This window comes from Magnolia sinica, chromosome 5, assembly GCF_029962835.1.
Source record: "Magnolia sinica isolate HGM2019 chromosome 5, MsV1, whole genome shotgun sequence".
Lineage (NCBI taxonomy): Eukaryota > Viridiplantae > Streptophyta > Magnoliopsida > Magnoliales > Magnoliaceae > Magnolia > Magnolia sinica.
In genome coordinates this window covers 257,817-276,048 of record NC_080577.1, presented here as the reverse complement: position 1 = coordinate 276,048, position 18,232 = coordinate 257,817, and the positions used below count along the sequence as shown (strand labels likewise).

Genomic DNA, 18,232 nt, shown 5'->3' with positions numbered 1-18,232 from the left:
TTGAGGTTTTGAAATGAAATAAATAGCCCACGCCTTAGACTTAACATTTGAGGTGTGGAATAGAATATATGGTACTGGACACTTCAAAATTTCGAAGCACCATGGTTACATGTTGGCACTGAATACAGGAGTGTCAGCCTGTCTTCATCATAAAATGCCTCTGGTTGTCTCAAATCACCTTCTAACTTATTTTTCAATGTCAAAGCCATGTCAAAACATGCTGATTCTTTGACATTTCCGTGTTTTTGAGATTTGGGTAAATATCACGTTATTTCACCCCCAGCAACTTACACTTCTTTATTATGTAGTGTGACAAAAATAAAGGTTTTGGATGCAAGTGGACCTCCAGGACTTCCGAGTTTACTTGGGGGAGTGTCAGATACAATGATCACTGCTGTGATTTCAGCACTGAGCTTTTCACCAGATGGAGAGGTACGCTACATTAGTCCAAGCATATGACAGTTTGAAACTCACTGATTAACCTGAGCATTGGCCAAGTTGACTTGGTTTGGCTGCTGAGGTTGCCTTGTCAACACTGACCCAATGATCAAAACAGCAGGTTTTTTTTTAAAATCTGTGAGTCTCTTTGAATTGAACAAGTCAAACTCGGAGATTGATGGGTCAATTTCGGAGTCAAATTTAAGCCGTTTGACATTGGTTTGTACACATTGTGCAAATGTGCATGTGCTCATATGCATTTCAACATTTTCATGACCACATAATATGGATCTCAAAATGATATAGTAGAATAGGCAAAGCCATATGTTAGCTTAAGTTGGAACGAAGACAGAAGATTCCAAGAATGACCTGAAATGTCTTTAAATTTTCTTACATATGAATATAATATTTCAAGAGTAGCATAGATGCACAATTCTTTTGTTAGCATCTAACTTTATGTGCTATCATGATGTAAAAAATGCTAATGTTTTATATGTCCAATGTTTAGCAGCCACCGTGGACACATTGTTTTATATGTCAATGTTAAATGTAGGAGTTTTGAATTCAAATTTCCAGCTTCACTTATTTCCTTGGCATTCTCTGCATTGTAAGTCCATAGTTTGACTTCCGCATGATTGTTCCATAATACGTGACTTCCTCTTCCACTTCTATGCTTTTCTTCCATTCTAAATCTGCCAACATGCATAAAGAGGACTGCAAACATTGATGGCACACATTATCTGATTTCCTGTTCAGTAACTTCAGTTAATGCCTCTGTTTATATCAGTTCCAAATCGATCATCTAATGCCTCTTTTCTGGATTTCGTTCTTATGACTTTTGTCTTCCTAAGCAAGGTTTTTTGGAACATCAATAAATCCCCATAAGCCTTTCAAACTAGTCAAGGCTTCGATAGCTTCCATCCTGAATTTTGAATTAGCCATTGATGCTATGCTGCTGCTGCGCTCAACCCCCCCCCCAATTATTTTTTTTAAAGGGTAACAAAAGTTTTATTAGCTCTAAAGGGCAAAATACAAGGCAATGGAAGGTGGGTGGTGGGCCAATACAAATGTAGAGCCTAAGGGCTCTTAGAGAATCTAGAATGCAATTAGTCTCCCTGTGAACAAATAGTAGATTGATCTCTCTTGGCCAATGAATGTGTCGATTCCTACTATAGGAGAGGGGAGGAAGGTATGGTTTGCAAGCTTGTTGTGGAAAAAGCTTACGATCGTGTGAATTGGTCATTCCTTGATTATATGTTGGGCCGATTAGGATGTGACCCAAAATGGCTATTTTGGATTCGGACTTGTGTCAATTCGGCAAAATTCTTCATATTGGTGAATGCTTCGCCAAAAGTTTTTTTTACGGCTTCTCGTGGACTACGTCAAAGTGATCGTTTATCCCCATTCCTTTTCCTCACAATTATGGAGGCCCTTAGTAAAATGTTAGATGGAGGGGTGCAGGTGGGATTGGGAAAAGGCTTTAGGGTGGATAATATAAAATTTCGGATTTTTCATATACAGTATGCGGATGATAGACTCTTATTGTGCATGGTGGATGACTATTTTGTATAAAATCTACACTCGATTGTAGTAAGCTTTGAGGTGGTTTCCGGTTTAAAAGTCAATATTTCTAAAAGTGAGATCTTAGGGGTAGGCATTCCCAAAGAAAAGGTGCGGGCTTTTGCAGAGGTGTTCGGGTGTAGGGAAGCTTCTTTTCCAACAACATACTTGGGGCTACCATTATGAATAGGGAGACCAACGGAGCACGTGGGACGGAGTTATCGAAAGGTGTGAAAGAAAGATCTCAAAATGGCAGTCATGGTTCTTATTTGTGGGTGGGAGGATGGTAATGATTAAATCATCAATGTCGAATATTCCAGTCTATTTTATGCCTCTTTTTTAGTGCCCAAAATCCATTCTCAAGGCATTGGAGAGACGAAGAAGGGATCTTTTATGGGAACGGTCGGGGGAGAAGCACAAATTCCATCTAATGAAATGGGAAGATGTTTGTAAACCAACTGCTTAAGGAGGAGCAGGGATCTTAAAGTTGGAAGAGATAAACCTAGCTCTATTGGAGAAATGGGTATGGAGGTTTGGGTTGGAGGGAGGTAATAGAAAAAAAAATATGGGGTAGAGGAAGGGGGGTGGCGGACAAAGTCTTCATCCTTGTATCGATGTTATTACTTGTGGAAATTGGTGGCGTCATTGAAAGAGAGTGTGGGAGGGAATAGGCTTTCATTTGGGGGATGGTAATAGAATTAGATTTTGAGAAGATAGGTGGGCGGGAGAGGTGAGGATGAGTGAGAGATTTCCATCTTTATCAAGGATAGCTAGGGAGGAGGGGGAGATGGTGAATAATTGTTTTTTAATAAGAGGGGAGGAAGTCATATGGATGCCAATTTTTAGAAGAAATCTTTCGGATGGGGAATTTGAAGAGTTGGTGCTATTGCTTGAGTGGTTATCAAAGTTTTATCCTATGCTCTCTGAAGTGGATTCCTTGAAATGGCTCATGTCCAAGATAAGATCTTTCTCAGTTAGATCATTCTATAGGTTCCTGAGTGAATCGGTCGAAAATTTTGAGGTGGTGGCAACAACTTTCCTTTGGCAATACGGTGTTCCTTTCAAGGTGGCGGCTTTTGGTTGGCTAGTAGGCGTGGACGGAGTGCTAATGATAGACAATCTTTATAAGAGGAACATGTATCTCCTTAACGTTTGCATGATGTGCTTCAAAGATGAGGAATCGGTGGATCACTTATTCATTCACTGTTTATTTTCTAGGGAGGTATGGGGTCTTCTTCTCCAATTCTTTAGGGTTCTAAGGGTGTTCCTGAAGACAATGGAGGAATTTCTCATTGCATGGCACAATGGGGGGATGGGCAAAGAAAGAAAAAGGTTGTGGCTATTAAGTTTGCTAGCAACCCTTTGGGCTTTATGGTGGGAAAGAAATCAACGTTGCTTCAACAACAAAATGAGAGGCCCGGTGCAAGTCTTTAATATGGCAACTGATGCAGGGACATGTGATAACCTAACCCTAGATGCATGTATAATCAGGTCAAAGAATATTTAAATAAATATACCAATTAACTAACTATTTCCAGACAAAGGAATTAGGTAAATCTCAACACAAAGATGAAGTTATTCTATCAGGATCATGCCCTTTAGCATAAGATCACGTAAACAGTAAAAATGGAGGACCTCGGGATATGAGGATATCCTAGATCTAGTATAAGTCAGTCCACGAGTAAGCTTGGATTTGATTCTACCGACTAACCATCCCTCTTTTCCGTTTGAACTAGAAAGGGGTATCCAGAGAGAAACGAAAGGGGTGAAGTATGAGGGGTTCGAGATGAAGAAGGTATAGGTCCTTTGTCGTCAAAAGAAAAGGAGGAGGATGATTCTTACCTTTACCTGCACCTCGAAGATCTTAGAAAGAGGGAAACCCGAAATCGGGGTGGAATCCTCAACACCCAAGGGCCAATCCTGAAGCCCTAATCTCTTGAATAAAGAGGAAGAAAATAGACGAATTCTTATTCATTCAATAATTACGAAAATAGGGTTCCTCACAACGTATATATAAGCTATGGAAAAAGTAAAAGTGCACTAAAGCCCCTAGAAACAAGAAAAATAACAAAAAGACGAAAAATAAAGTTGCAATAAAGCCCCTGAAACAAGAAAAATAACAAAAAAGTCCAAAAATAAAACACCCATGTGGTAGGGTGTGAAATCCGACCCATGGATCTATGGTCGGGGTGTAGTCATGCCGCTCCTGCACTTGTAGTGCGTCATAAAGTGGGTCCGAAGGACCCTTCGTCCATCCACATCAACTCTTCCGCTCTGGTACTCCGTCGGTGATGCCTCCTCCTCTAGTACACTCTAAAGGGCGCACCACTGATGTTCGCATCAACAACTCTTAATTTGAAGGATTGGGTGAAGCTTAGATTTTTCAATCTTCTCTTCTCGAGTTTGAGGGGTCTTTTGCTGGGAGGGTGTTGTACTTTTGTATATTTGTATGCTTTGGCTTTGACCTTTTTTTAAAAATATATCATCATTGTTCTAAAAAAATGGAGTTGGATATGAAGGTTACCATGGAGGATCACCTTTCCCAGATGCACAAGTGATTTCATTTGGAGAATTGCCCTTCACTATCATTGAAACACTAACATGATCAACAAAGATTCGGTTCCCAACCTTGGTGACCAAGAATTTTAGCCCTATTGGAGTTTCCTTTTTGTGTTGGTTTTGGAAAGGATTACTTAATGACACCATGTTCATCTGTTAAAACCCCTCCCACTCCAGATTCCCTAAGATTTAACTAGAACTCCTTCCAATGTTAAGCTTCTATTTCCCTGACGGAGAGGCATTCCATTCGACAAAAGGAGATGGCTTTTGGACAACTACTCTCCAATTACGAAGGAGGCCAGGTTTTGAAATCCATTAAATTCTGGCAATTTGACCATCAATTGACCATTGATCCTTATGCTTTCTTGATAACTTTGAATAAACTTGATTGCTTGGACTTAGATATCCTACAATTTCTCTCTCCTTCCATATACTCTACATAGTGGCTACAGGTAGCATCCTCCATGGAAATTTTTCTTTAGGCTTGAAGGCTTGCCACCCCAAATGTCCATGAGATTCAACCCCAAGTTGGGTTGGACCCAATCTATTTCCAAAAGTTGGAAGAAAAAAAGACCATATGGAGGAGGCTGCAATGCAATGAAGGAAGAGATGATCTTTTGATCCTTCCTCATTATGACACATGAAGCGCACATTTTGTCGGGGAGCAATTTCTCCTTTTCAGATTGTCAAATGTGATAATTTGTTACCTGTGGCCACCCAACTGATGTAGGATGATGGAAACTATCGTAGGATGCAAGATGAGATATCAATTACACATTAATTTCAGCAATCAATCATGTAAAATCAAGCAAAGCATATTCTCATAATAGATTCGGAAATTCAGATTTATAACATGAAGATCCTAGGTTTTCATATACACTTTGCGCGAAAATATAAAATAGTTCAAGAGTGGCCACTTGGAAGTTGGGATCTCTAATCTAGCGTAGGTAGTGCAATAACCACGTGGATATATAATGATGCAAGCAAAATTCTGGTTTTGGAAAAGTTTCACAAAAATAAAAATAAAAAAAATTCAGATTTTGATTAGGGTTTTGGATTTATTGATGAAAAATTTAAGAACGGGGTTTTTAGGGATTCAAAGGATCTAGGGTTTAGAAGATTGTAATGGAAAGGAAAAGAAGAAGACAAGAGAAGAAGAATAAGAAGAATACCTTTGGAAGAAGCGAGAGGAAGGATGTAAGAAGAAGAATATATTTCGAAGAAGAGGAAGAGGAATGACGTACCTTGGGGAATCCACCACCAAACAAGCTTTTACCCTTCCACAATTCAATTGGAAGGGAGGGTTTCTCACAAACCCTAAAACACAAGTTGAAAAATTCTTTCACACAAGAGAGCTTCTCGGTTTTTTTTTTTTTTTTCCCTTCTTAATAACACCACTAGGGTTGGAACTCCACCCCCCCTGTGGTTTTATAATTAAAAATTCAGCATAATTACAACTATGCCACTTAAGTGAAGTGGCCCATCATCCAAAATAAGAAAACTAAAACATTTATTATCAATCTCAACCATAAAATAAATCCTAAAAATAACAAAAAACATAAAGAAAGCAAGATCAAAGTACAGGGGGCCCAGATTAGGAAGATTTGGTGGCCCGATGGCATGATTGACAAGATCCAACGGTCAAATTAACACAAAATAGAAATCTTATGACTAAAATGGTCTCCTAAGTAGCCCACATGCATCATACCAAAGTGGGGTCTTCCTGATGCACATCCAATGCATGTGGGGTCTTCAAAATGGCCTGGCGGGCCCCATCTGAAACTCGTTTCCCATCCACAAAGAAAGTTGCGCTGATATGGGTGGTTGTCTCCAGCTCGGGTACACCCGAGTAGGTCCTTGTCCCCATCACCAACAAAATGCATCACTTTGAGAGTGCATGTACCCCAAACTTTCGCCCATGTATGTTGGTCTGTCTTGAACTTCTGATGTGTGGAAATTTTTAGCATACTCTTTTCACAACACTTTCCCGTTGTTTAGGTGGACCTTCCAGATTTCAATTGCCAAGGCTTTTCCAATGAGCATCCCTTCTTGTTAAATCCTCTCCTCCATCTGGTGACAATTAACTTAGCTAGGAGTCTCTGTTTGATGCTCCTACTTTCTACACGTACATTTTTGTATTTTAAACAAGTAATACCATCACGTTTTTTTTATTTTTTTATTTATTCATTTTTGTTTGAGAGATACGTTCTAGTTATTACCTGTTAGAGTTTTGGAAATGTTAAAAAAAAATTCAAAGGTTCGGATTAGTTGATTAAGCCCAATGATCACCATTTAGATATTATCAACTTTCTACAGAAAACTAAAATCAAAGATTTCAGGTTTAGAGATGCCTTTTGATCGCCACTGTTGAAAACAGTTAGAATGCTGATGCCATACCTTCAAAGTAGAAGGTTTTCTCCTAAATTTATCTCAGACGAGGAGAGGAGAGCCAACACGTAAACCCAAGAGCGGGGCTAGGGCCACCCACGTAGACACACACAGTGGACCCGATACGTTTGGGCGTGTGGACGTAGGGAAGGAGGGAAAGAAGTTTCTCACTTTTATTCTCTCTTCTCACGTCTCTCTATCTCTCTATCTAGTGATGCCCTAGGGGGTACGGATGTCCTAGGCTCTCTCTCTCTCTCTCTCTCTCTCTCTCCTTTTGTACTCCCTTTGGGATATGATCTTAATTACGAGGAGTCAAGCTTTCAAGGAGAGACTAGTATGCCTCACCACATCTACTTTCTGTAATCGTACCTAACCATACCCAAATTGACTTTATCCCTCCATTGAACATGGCCATCCATCCTTAGTCCAATTCCCATGCAAATCAAATGATGGACCACAATGTCTCAACCGTTGGAATTACCATTAAGTGTGATGAAAAACATTTATGGTTAATGGGTCCTTACTCATGCCTTAGTGGTAGACTCGAATGAGTTTCAACACGAGATCATGGGTTTGAGTACCTATTGTGGTGAAAAACCACTGTGGTGTGAGTGCGTGGGTGTGTGTGGGGTGTGAGTGCATGTGTTAAAAAAAAAGTCTTAATGGTTAAAACAAAATGATCAACGATTTAAAACGTTCAGAAACCATTTAAAGGCTTTTGAGGTATTGGTACGAGTGAAAAACTAATTGATAGATGATTTGATTTACCGGATCTTAGCCATAAGAGTGTCCCAAGGAGACCAATGTATCCCTTATTGAATCATATGGACCTCAACTGTATCATATTGTATGAACCCAACGACATGAATATTTAAGCCACTACAATTAACTTTGTAGGACGAGCCAAATCACATTACATCAGGAACTTGAACTCCCCATACATCCTCAGGTCTAAGGATTAGTCAAAACTAGTACATACATAAGTTGATCATAGTCCAAGCATGATGGGTCTTCTAGTCTAGAGGCTTGAATTGATCCTCCAATGCAAGTGTCCAACAAGTCTAATACCACAATTCAATTCCCAAGCATCCTATGCAAGGAAGCAAGCACACCAATTTGTTGTCAAGCCTAATGGTGGAGACCTTTCATTCCAATTCGTCATCGGTTACCACACACAGGATGAAAACATATAATAGCAACCACATGTTTGTCCTACCACCTACTAGGCAATCATGAAATAACATGGTATTGAGATCCATGGAACACAAATCTCCCTTGACTAGCGGCTGTTGTGCCCAATCTCAAGTTCCCAAGAACAACCAGAGGAATTCCTTTCCTTTGTATACATATACGATTTAAGATATACCCATATACTGGTCATGGCACTAATGACATGTTCATGCAGGAACTATGGTCATCGTGATCTACAGTCAAGATCATCGAATGAACGGTTGAGATTGACACATTGGTTTTGCAGGGCACACAACACTAACATTACTTTTTTTTTTTTTAACATTGACAATATTATTAAAAAGGCCAAAAGTGTAACATACAAATGTACAACACAATTACAACAACCGCCAAGAAAGTGGAAAATGGCTCACAACATTTGAAGCTGAAGCCCATTCCATAACCTTGAATTTGGCCCTACTAAAAACGATTACAGCTGACCTTTTTCTATTTCTGAAACACCAATCGTTCCTTTCTCACCAAAGACACCATATTCCTACCAGCATAGTCAACCTCCCACTAACATTACCTTTTATGCATACCATTGAATTAGTTCGAGTCTTAAAGTAATCATGCAGGTTCATCGTCAAGAAAACTATGATGTGCATCAGATGTGTTAACCTAGATTTTCCAAAAGTTATTCTAATCAATTATCTTCTTATTGCAGGGTCTAGTCGCTTTCTCTGAGCATGGATTGATGATTAGGTGGTGGTCACTGGGAACTGGATGGTGGGAGAAGCTCAGCAGAAATATTGTTCCTGTTCAATGCACGAAACTGATTTTTGTTCCTCCATGGGAAGGATTTTCACCCAATTCTTCTCGGTCAAGCATAATGGCAAGCATAATAGCACATGATAGTCCAAACGTTTCACCGGTAATTATACTAGCCATTCTATTATTTGCTTATAGTGAAAGTTCTTTTTTATTTGCATACTATGTAAGTTAGGCAAGTTAGACAAGGACACATTTGTCAGTAATGGTTGCAATGTGAAACCTGACATGCTGCCATGTCTGTACAGCTTATATAATAAAATTTTTAAAAATCATTGTTCAACAAGCGTGTTTATCCCAGCAATATTTGGAAGATGATCATGAGATGTCTGTGTTGCATAGTTCGCTTTGTGTTAAAAAAAGACTTATCCACGATCATGAGTTCATGTTTCTCCAGAAATTGCAAACGCAATCAGTTTATTTCCTCACGTTTGCAAATTTGTATCTTTGATTTGGCCTTTAATTTGCTTTTCTATAAAAAAAAAGAAAAAGGAAAGAAGAAAAGGCAGAAGAAAAAAAGGAAAAAAAAAAAGAATTTACATCTACCTCATTCTTGTTATGCATTTTAATCCACATCTATTTCGTTAGGATTATCTTGGCCTTGTGTTTTCCTTTCTAGTTAGATAAGGTGGGATCAAAGCTGTTAACTCAAAGTTGCAACAAATAGCAGCCCATGGTTTAATTGGTCAAGTTGCTTCTCCAATCATGCTTCATGAAAACTTGCGCATGACTTTTCTTTTATCATGGCGGCCACTCAATCTGAAAGATCCTTCTTGTTTTAAAAAGCCATTTCCATAGCTAAAAAGTTTGTGTGAACCCTCTCGAGTTGCTAATTGGTACAAGCTAACTAGCAAATTTAGGCTATTCTTCTTGAGGTTCAAATGGAAGGGAAGTACAAAGAAAATGAATAGAAAGTGCTAATGAATGGTCTAGGCCATTGGGGGGATTTTTGCTTTCGTTTAATGGTATTTTTGTAATTATGAAACATTTATAATTTTTTGGGCCCGGGGGGGGGGGGGGGTGGTGGGACCCTAACTTCAGTCCATTCTCTTCTCTCTCTTTCTTCTTCTCTATTCCATCTTTCTTTCCAATATTTTTCATGGTATCAGAGCTTCATCGTTTCTGATCCTTCTCCTCCAAATCTTCTAATTTCTTCTTTTCTTTTATCCTTTAGTGTCTTTTATTTTGCTTGTGCTGAAAATTTCTTAAGAAACCTAGGGTTTCTTTTGTCTACCGGGCCTTTCGTAATGATCCGCATGTGGGGGAATGAAGGCATCGACTTCTTGAATGATATAACCTCACATGTGATCGTTGCAAACATGTGGGCTGTTTGCCCATGTTGGATGTTGTGTTTGTGACTAAGGCAGTTGGAAATAGTGGACATGTGAGCTGATTCTTCTGTCTAAGGTGACGTGTGCATTGTGTTGGATGTGTAAAATCAATTTAATTTGGGAGTATCTGTGTTTTGGTCTAATAATGCCGATGAGTACATGCCCCAAGCTTTTAAGTTAGCTTCTATATATATATATATATATATATATATATATATAAGAATCCTACATCAAATATCATGCGCACACACCCCATAACCAAACAAGGTTCTAGAACGAAAAAATCTTCACCTTCTTGAGGTAATTGGTGCTCTCTTTATTCACATGAATGTTTTTAAGAGTTTTTGGAGTGATGCAATACTCACAACCTATTTTTCGATAAATCAGATGTCCTCATATGTTTTAAATGGTTAATCACCTCATCAAGTTTTGTTCTTAGATATTTTGTTGCTTGCTCTACCTACTAATGTTTTTAGATGTGTTTGTTTTGTCCATCAGTTAGAGTATGTCCAAGTTTGATCCTTGAGCAGTTAAATGTATTTTTTCTTGGATATTCTGGCACACAAGGGGTTATTGTTGTTATAGTCCATCATTTCAAAAACAATTTGTATGTGCAAATGTTACCTTTCCTTTTGTCTATCCCGTTCTTTTCAAAAGATAGTAAATCTCTTGATACATAAATTGTTCCTATACCTATTGTGGTCAACGAAGACATCCAACCTCCATCATCAACTACCTCTTTCATTCCCACTAAAGCCTCCGTTGAAGGTGTAATTATGACAAAAACAGACAAATGGTACAATCGATCATGACGTGTCGTCGAATATATCTTCTTTAGAGACTTGTGGTCTAGTGAGTTCTCTAGATACATTTGATATTCTATTTCCCTAAGAAAAGGTAAGCATACATGTACTAATCAAGGTGTCCCGTATCTGTTACGATACGGCCGTGTAGGCCGATACATAACGGTAACGGCCGACACCGTTACGCGATACGGGGTCGAAACGGCCGTTACGGAATTCTGTGACCATAACGGCTGTTACGGGCCTTGAAAAAAAAAAAAAAACTTACCTTTTTTTCCTTTCTTTTCTTCTTCTTCTTGGGCAGCTGCGGCTGCGGTTGCGGCCTTCTTCCTGTTCTTCTTCTTCTTCTTCTCTCTCTCTCTCTCTCTCTCTCTCTCTCTCTCTCCCTCTTTTTTCCTTTTCGGTTTCCTTCTCCCTTTTTTTTATATTATAAATAAAATTTGTAGGTGTACCACGCACCAGCTAGCTGCTATAGGTACGTGTCACGCTAAGACGAGCGCTGACACTCCTCAAGCTCCGAGTTGTATGAACGGTTCAAAGGAGATCAAAGTTATATGGGCTCCACAATGATGTATTTATTACATCTACACCATTCATCTATTTTCAGAGATCATTTTAAAGCACTACCCAAAAAATGAATTATATCCAAAGATCATCTGGACCACACCAAAAATAGCAGCGGAGATAATGATTTTCACCGTTAAACAATTCGTAGGGCCCACGGTAACATTTATTTTCCATCCAATCTGATCAGACCCGAGTGGGCCCCACCATGATGTATATATTTTATCCATGTCGTCCATCCATTTTGCCACGTCATTTTAGGTCAGGATCAAAAAAATTAGGAATATCCAAATCTCAGGTGGACCACACCATAGGAAACAGTGGTTATAGGATGCTCACCATTAAAAATTTCTTAAGGTCCACTGTAATGTTTATTTTCAATCTAACCTATTAATTGGGTCACACTGACGTGGATGAAGGGAAAACACACATGTTAGCTTGATCTAAAACTTTTGTAGCCCCCAATAAAATTTTAATGGTGAACGTTTAATTATTGTTGTTTCTTATGGTGCAGTCCACTTGAGCTTTGGATGTGCCTCATTTTTGGGCTCATGCCCTAAAATTATTTGGCAAAATGGATGGACGGTGTGGATATAACATATTCATCACGGGTGGGGCCCAAAAAACTTTGACGCGTCCTACACTTCACAATCCGAGTCCTGCCTAATTTGAGCCTTAAAAAATTGTACACAAGGCATATATTAACTTAAAATTTAGCAATTAAATTATGGACTGCAATTGTTAACTCACAATGCCAAAATCAAATTGTTTGAATAGTTTTAATTGTTAATTTGTGGACTTTTATTTTTTAAAATAGGGCCTTTTGATTTTTTTCATGATTCACTATCCAATAAATGTCCACCAATTCATAAGTGGGATAATGACAATAAAGTGCATGAATTTGAGGCTGCTTTGGAGCATAGATTGGTCCCCCAAGTCAGCCCCAAATTGGCAACGCCATCTACCTGAATTTAATTTCATTTTTTTAAAGAACTATTGGGAGAAATGATATCAAGTTGTTAAGTATATAAATTAGATATTTAGAAAATTAAATATATGAATTTTGTAGTCAAATTCAAGTTACCTGGTTTAAAAATTAATCAAACAGTTTGATTCAACTTCTCACCAAAGAGTGGATCGTTACACCACCATAAACATGTTCTAATTTATAAATGAATGCATATTTGGAATGCTTAGAATATTCCAGATTTAATCCATATTTTTTCATATTTTTTTGGCAAAAAAAAAAAAAATTTAAATAAATTTGCACTGTTACGGGCCGTTACGCCTCCGTATCGCCGTCACACCCTCGTATCCGTATCGGTATCGGAGGGCACCATTACGCCAACCAATACCGATACGGGATACCTTGGTACTAATCCCATCTCCAAATATGCCTTTCTTTGCTTATTTCCAAAATTTGGCAACTTTGCCCTGTTCTTTTCTTCTCGCTTTGTTCCCAAGTCATCAGGGGAAGTTTTGTTACATAAGGGGAGGAAACAGGCTATGGAAGAAGAGATTGATGCACTTCATCAGAACGACACTTGGGAACTTATCACTTCTGGCTGGTAAACGTGCTATGGATTGCAAATGTGTTTACATAATCTAGTTTTATCCTGACTATATAGTTGAACGGTTGAAGGCTCGCCTAGTCATTAAGGGATATACTCACTCACTTGGTGGTGATTACATTGAAACTAATGGAGGGGCATTTTCACACCGGGCTCGAGTGGGGTAGCCCGTGGGATGCGGGGACACACTCAAGGTGAGTGACCCATGTGATTTGGGGCCCACGGGGGAGATCTCATGTTCAAGACTCCTCACCGGGGGTGATTAATGCGCATTTCACACTGGGCTCAAGCAGGGTGGCCTCTGAGATGCGGGGATGCACGAGGTGTGCAGCCCATGTGATATGAGGCCCACGAAGGGGGTTTGGCCGAGGTCCTAACTCATGCAATGTGGGGCCTGGGCTATGAGATAAAAAGGATTAATTCACCATACTCTAACAGTTTGAGCTTTTAGAGCAAGTGGTTGATTGTCTTGCATCAGATACCTTCTCTCCTGTGGCCAAGTTGAAGTCCATTCGGGGTATACCGTCTGTAGCCGTTGATCATGGCTGACTTCTCTTTGAACTTGATGTAAAAAAAATGCCTTCCTTCTTGGTGATCTTACAAATGAAGTTTATATGGAGCAACCTCCTGGATTTGTTGCTTAGGGGGAGTCTTAACAAAGTGTGTAATTTGTGAAAGACAATATATGAGTTAAAACAGCCTCCACATGCATGGTTTGACAAGTTCAGCAAGGTTATATTAAATTGTGGCTTTGTTCAAAATCATGCTGATCTTTCTTTTTTTTAAAAAAAAAAAATAATTTTATGGAAGGGTATCTTAGGTCTCGTTGTGCTTGTAGTATATGTTGATGATTTTGTTGTTATTGAAAACGACAACATGGGGATTGAAGAACTAAATAAGTTATCTTTAACAGGATTTTCTCACAAAAGAGCTAGGTTATCTTCAATACTTCCTTGGTATAGAAGTAGCCAGATCTAAAGGAGTTAATCTATCTCAACGAAAATATGTTCTGGATTTACCAGTGGAGATGGGTCTTCTTGAGACCAAGCTAATTGACAATCCAATGGATCCTACTCACAATCTTGTACGCGATCAAGGAGATGCAGTGGAGGATCCAGGGAGATACAACAGATTGGTTTGAAAGCTTATTTACTCAACTATTACTCTACCAAACATATCCTATGCGGTAACAGTAGTGAGCCAATTTATGAGTTCTCCAAGAGTACCTCACAAAAAAATAGTTATTCAAATTTTGGGTTACCTGGAAGGAACACCAATTCAAGGAATTTTGTAAAAACAGAATGGTCATCTTCGGGTCACAGGATATTCAAATGCAAACCGGGTATATTCCTTAGCAAATAGATGATCCATTCCCGCATATTGTAGATTAGTAGGAGGAAATCCAGTCTAATGGAAGAGCAAGAAACAGTGTGGACATCTCCACTTCATCCACTAGCTCTATTTCTATGGGCAACATCCTCCTCAATCTCTTGGCTTTTCTGAATTCTTGATCCAACATATTGAAAATGGTCATTTTGGGGTATTTCCTGGTCAACAAACTTAAACTAATTCATCTCGACTAATTTCCACTTCTATTGTTACTAAAATTGCATTCTATTTATGTTTTAGTTTGTCTAATGTTGAAAACTTTAGATTTTAAAGCATATGTCCATAGTTCTAGCAGTGGGTTTACTCCCTCCCGCATCTTGTCAATTAAAACTATGTCATCCGCAAACAGTAGACACCACGGGACTTCTTCCTGTAAATGCCTCGTTAATTCAACTATAACAATGCAAAAATATACAGTTTCAATGCCAATCCCTGGCACAAGTCTGCAGCAATTGGAAATTCACTTCTCTCCACTCGTAGTCCTCACATTTGTCATCACTCACAAATATTCTCAATCATGTACATATATCCTAACACCCACTAGATTAACTCTGTAGTGGCCCTATCATATGCTTTCTGTTTTTTTTTTTTTTTTAACACACACCTGCACCACACACCCACCCACCTACACACGCACACCACATGGGCGCTCAATCCCATGATCTCACTGTTGAAACAGAACCTGTCTACCACTGAACCATGGAACTGGATCCTATCATATGTTTCTCTAAGTTAATAAAGACAATGTAGAGATCCTTTCTCCTCTTCATGTATTTCTCCGTCAGTTGGCTAAGTCAGAAAATAGCCTCCATGGTCGAGCTTCCTAGCATGAATCGAATATGATTTTCTGTTACATTCGTATTATGCCTTAATATTTGCTCGATCTGTCTCCCAAAGTTCCATAGTATGACTCATTAAGTTCAATCCCACAATATTTAATGCAGCATGACTCATTAAGTTCAATCCCACGATATTTAATGCAGCAAGTTCAATAGTAAGTTCAATCCCACGATATTTAATGCAGCAAGTTCAATCTCACGATATTTAATGCAGCTCTCTCTCTCTCTCTCTCTCTCTCTCTCTCTCTCTCTCTCCCCCTTCCCTTTATTTTGGTATTTTGGTAAATAGGCACCAGTGCTTTTCCTCCATTGGTCTGGCATTTTCTTTGATCTTACAACCTTGTTGGACAACTTTGTCAACCAGAATAAATCAAGATCTCCTTTGCACTTCCAAACCTCTATCGGCATACAAACCATTAGGTCTAAGGGCCTTTCCTAATTTCATCTTTATCAAAGCTCCTTTCACTTCGGATATCCTAATCCTACAAAAGTATCCATGGGCTCCAACCTCATTTGAGATAATGATTCCTTCTATCTTATAGTGGTTGTCATTTAATAAGTTCTGGAAATAGCTTCTCCACCTCTCATTGATCTCATCGTCCTTAACCAATACCCTTTGGTCATTGCTTTTAATAATGCATCTGTCCCTACCTTTTCTCTCCAAGTGTTGCCACTGGTAAAGATAAATTTTTGCCATTCATAAAAATTAAGTTATTTTTTCCCAGTTCTCTTATACTGTTATCAATTCAAATACAGTATGTCAGTAGGAACTTACCTATATTGAAAAAGTTCTAGTTGACCTCTGCTGTTTGTGGTTTTTGTCCATGTACTCCTTTGAGATTGATCAGAAATACAAAACTGTTATTTCTTTTCCATGTACTCCAGATCACCAACTATTGTTTTGTGCATAGAAGTTTCAATGCGTTTGACGAAACTAAGATTTCAGTGAAAGAATTGTCATTCTATTATTGAGAATCATCTTTGGATCTCTGTTGCAGGAGAAAACAAGGGAATTTGGTGATGCAGACAGTTTGAAACTCTTGATCCATAATCTTGACCTCTCTTATCGGTTAATATGGGTGGGTGAAAGGAAAGTAGTGCTTACACGGCATCGTCAGGAGTTGGGCACTTTCCAATTGTAGCTTTTCTTGTGCTGGATAACTATTGGTGCCAAAGTACTACAGAATTTGTAAGTTACAGATTCAATGTGTGGAATACTGATGACAAAAGGTGAAGTGATCGCTCCAGTTCACAAAAAGCTGACATGGTTCTGGATTACAATTTTTTTTTGTTTTCAGATGGAGCGCTTCCCATGTACAGTTGATATTTCTTACCATGATGGTAACCAGCAACCTCTGGTTTTCTTAAGGAAGAGAATAAGAGAAACATGCACAATCTTCCAAAAAAAAAAGGAAGAAAAACATGCAAGTGCTTCTGGGTATTGGAAATCCTTTGTACTAGGACTGGTGTGGGCATTTGAATTGAAATCCTTTGCACTAGAGCTGGTCGGATCATCCATTCTTGTATTTGTAAGAGGTGAGGGAACAAGTTTGTTTTTCATGAATGCCTTTTGCTTGCTGCAACATCCTCCTTCAAGAGGTGGTTATGTTGCCTTATTTAAATGGGTCTAAATGTGAATTAAATTATGCTGCAGTCATCCTATTTGAAGAGCGTTAATTATTGGACCCTTGTTTTCAGCTGCCAATGTTTTCCTCTTTACCGAATTCCCAGGACCTGTGAGGACCACCATCAGACTGGCACCTTTTCTTTCTTTCTGGAATGAACTGAGCAGTGGATTCAAGCTGCAATTTTATTTGCCAACTATATTTTCAATACCATGAAAATGGTAGGCCCCATCATGAAGGTCACCCCTTAGTCTATGGTCAGACTAAATGCTCCTTGATTGTCCACACCTGTATGTTGTGTCAAGGGCCACCTGATGAGTGCAACCATCTTATTTTTGGTCTGCCATTTCGATGGGGTAAATGGCAAGTTGGTGGTAAAGGTCCGGTACGACTTAGTGGTTACCTTCCTGTGTGATCAGTTCTCAATATGCTATAGCTTTGGTTCTTCCAATCTGGGGCATTTTGGGTTAACAGACCATAAGAAATGAGGCCCATTTATCAACTGTTTGAATTACTAAACCATGGTCCCGGCCAGTGTTCGAAATATCAGTATTGCGTTTTGTATCGCATTCTTGGGATATGGATACATATGTATCGGTTATCGCATGGGATATATTGGTTGTATCGTGTAATGTATCACTGTTGTTGGAAACATGGGGTAACATTGGGAAATTAGTTGATATTTTCAATAAAAATTTAGTGATTGTTAAAAAGACATCAATACACTTATAAATTAAAAATTACAAAAAACAATTACATATTAGAGGATTTCTTTGTATGGGGTCCCTAATCTATGCGCCGTCTAACTGAAATGATGTAAGTATATTCATGTAATTTATAAATGTAAGGAGACATGTGAAAACACAAGCAATGCATTCAAAAGCAAAAGAAGAATCACTAGATCAGGTTATATACATGTTTAATTTTATGTTTAGACACAAAGATTGCAAACGATTTGTGAGAAATTGAGAATTTTTTATTTTTTTTTTTCAATTTTCCGCAATTCGGCCCATCTCCTCCAAATCTCAAAATTGAAGCTCTCAATCTATGATTTATTATGCAAAACATGAAAAAGGATTGAAATTTGAAATGCTCACCAGATCGAAGAACATGTGCGATATATCGCACTACCTATGCGTTTCGTATTACACAGGTGGGTAGGGG

The 18,232-nt window shown here is 38.7% G+C and overlaps 1 protein-coding gene across 6 annotated transcripts in view; it reads left to right on the top strand.

Moving 5' to 3' along the window:
• LOC131245027 (uncharacterized) overlaps nt 1–17,140 on the top strand; it is a 53,564-nt gene extending 36,424 nt beyond the window's left edge. For 3 of the 6 annotated variants that reach the window (XM_058244188.1, XM_058244186.1, XM_058244190.1), the window contains 3 exons: nt 309–432; nt 8,843–9,049; nt 16,442–17,140. In XM_058244188.1, coding sequence (XP_058100171.1) covers nt 309–432; nt 8,843–9,049; nt 16,442–16,585 — 475 coding nt within the window. In that variant the 3' untranslated portion in view covers nt 16,586–17,140. Of the gene's footprint in view, nt 1–308; nt 433–8,842; nt 9,051–16,441 lie in introns of those variants that run through there. The other 3 variants (XM_058244187.1, XM_058244189.1, XM_058244192.1) reach the window with 3 other exon arrangements.
• Nucleotides 17,141–18,232: the final 1,092 nt, after the last annotated feature.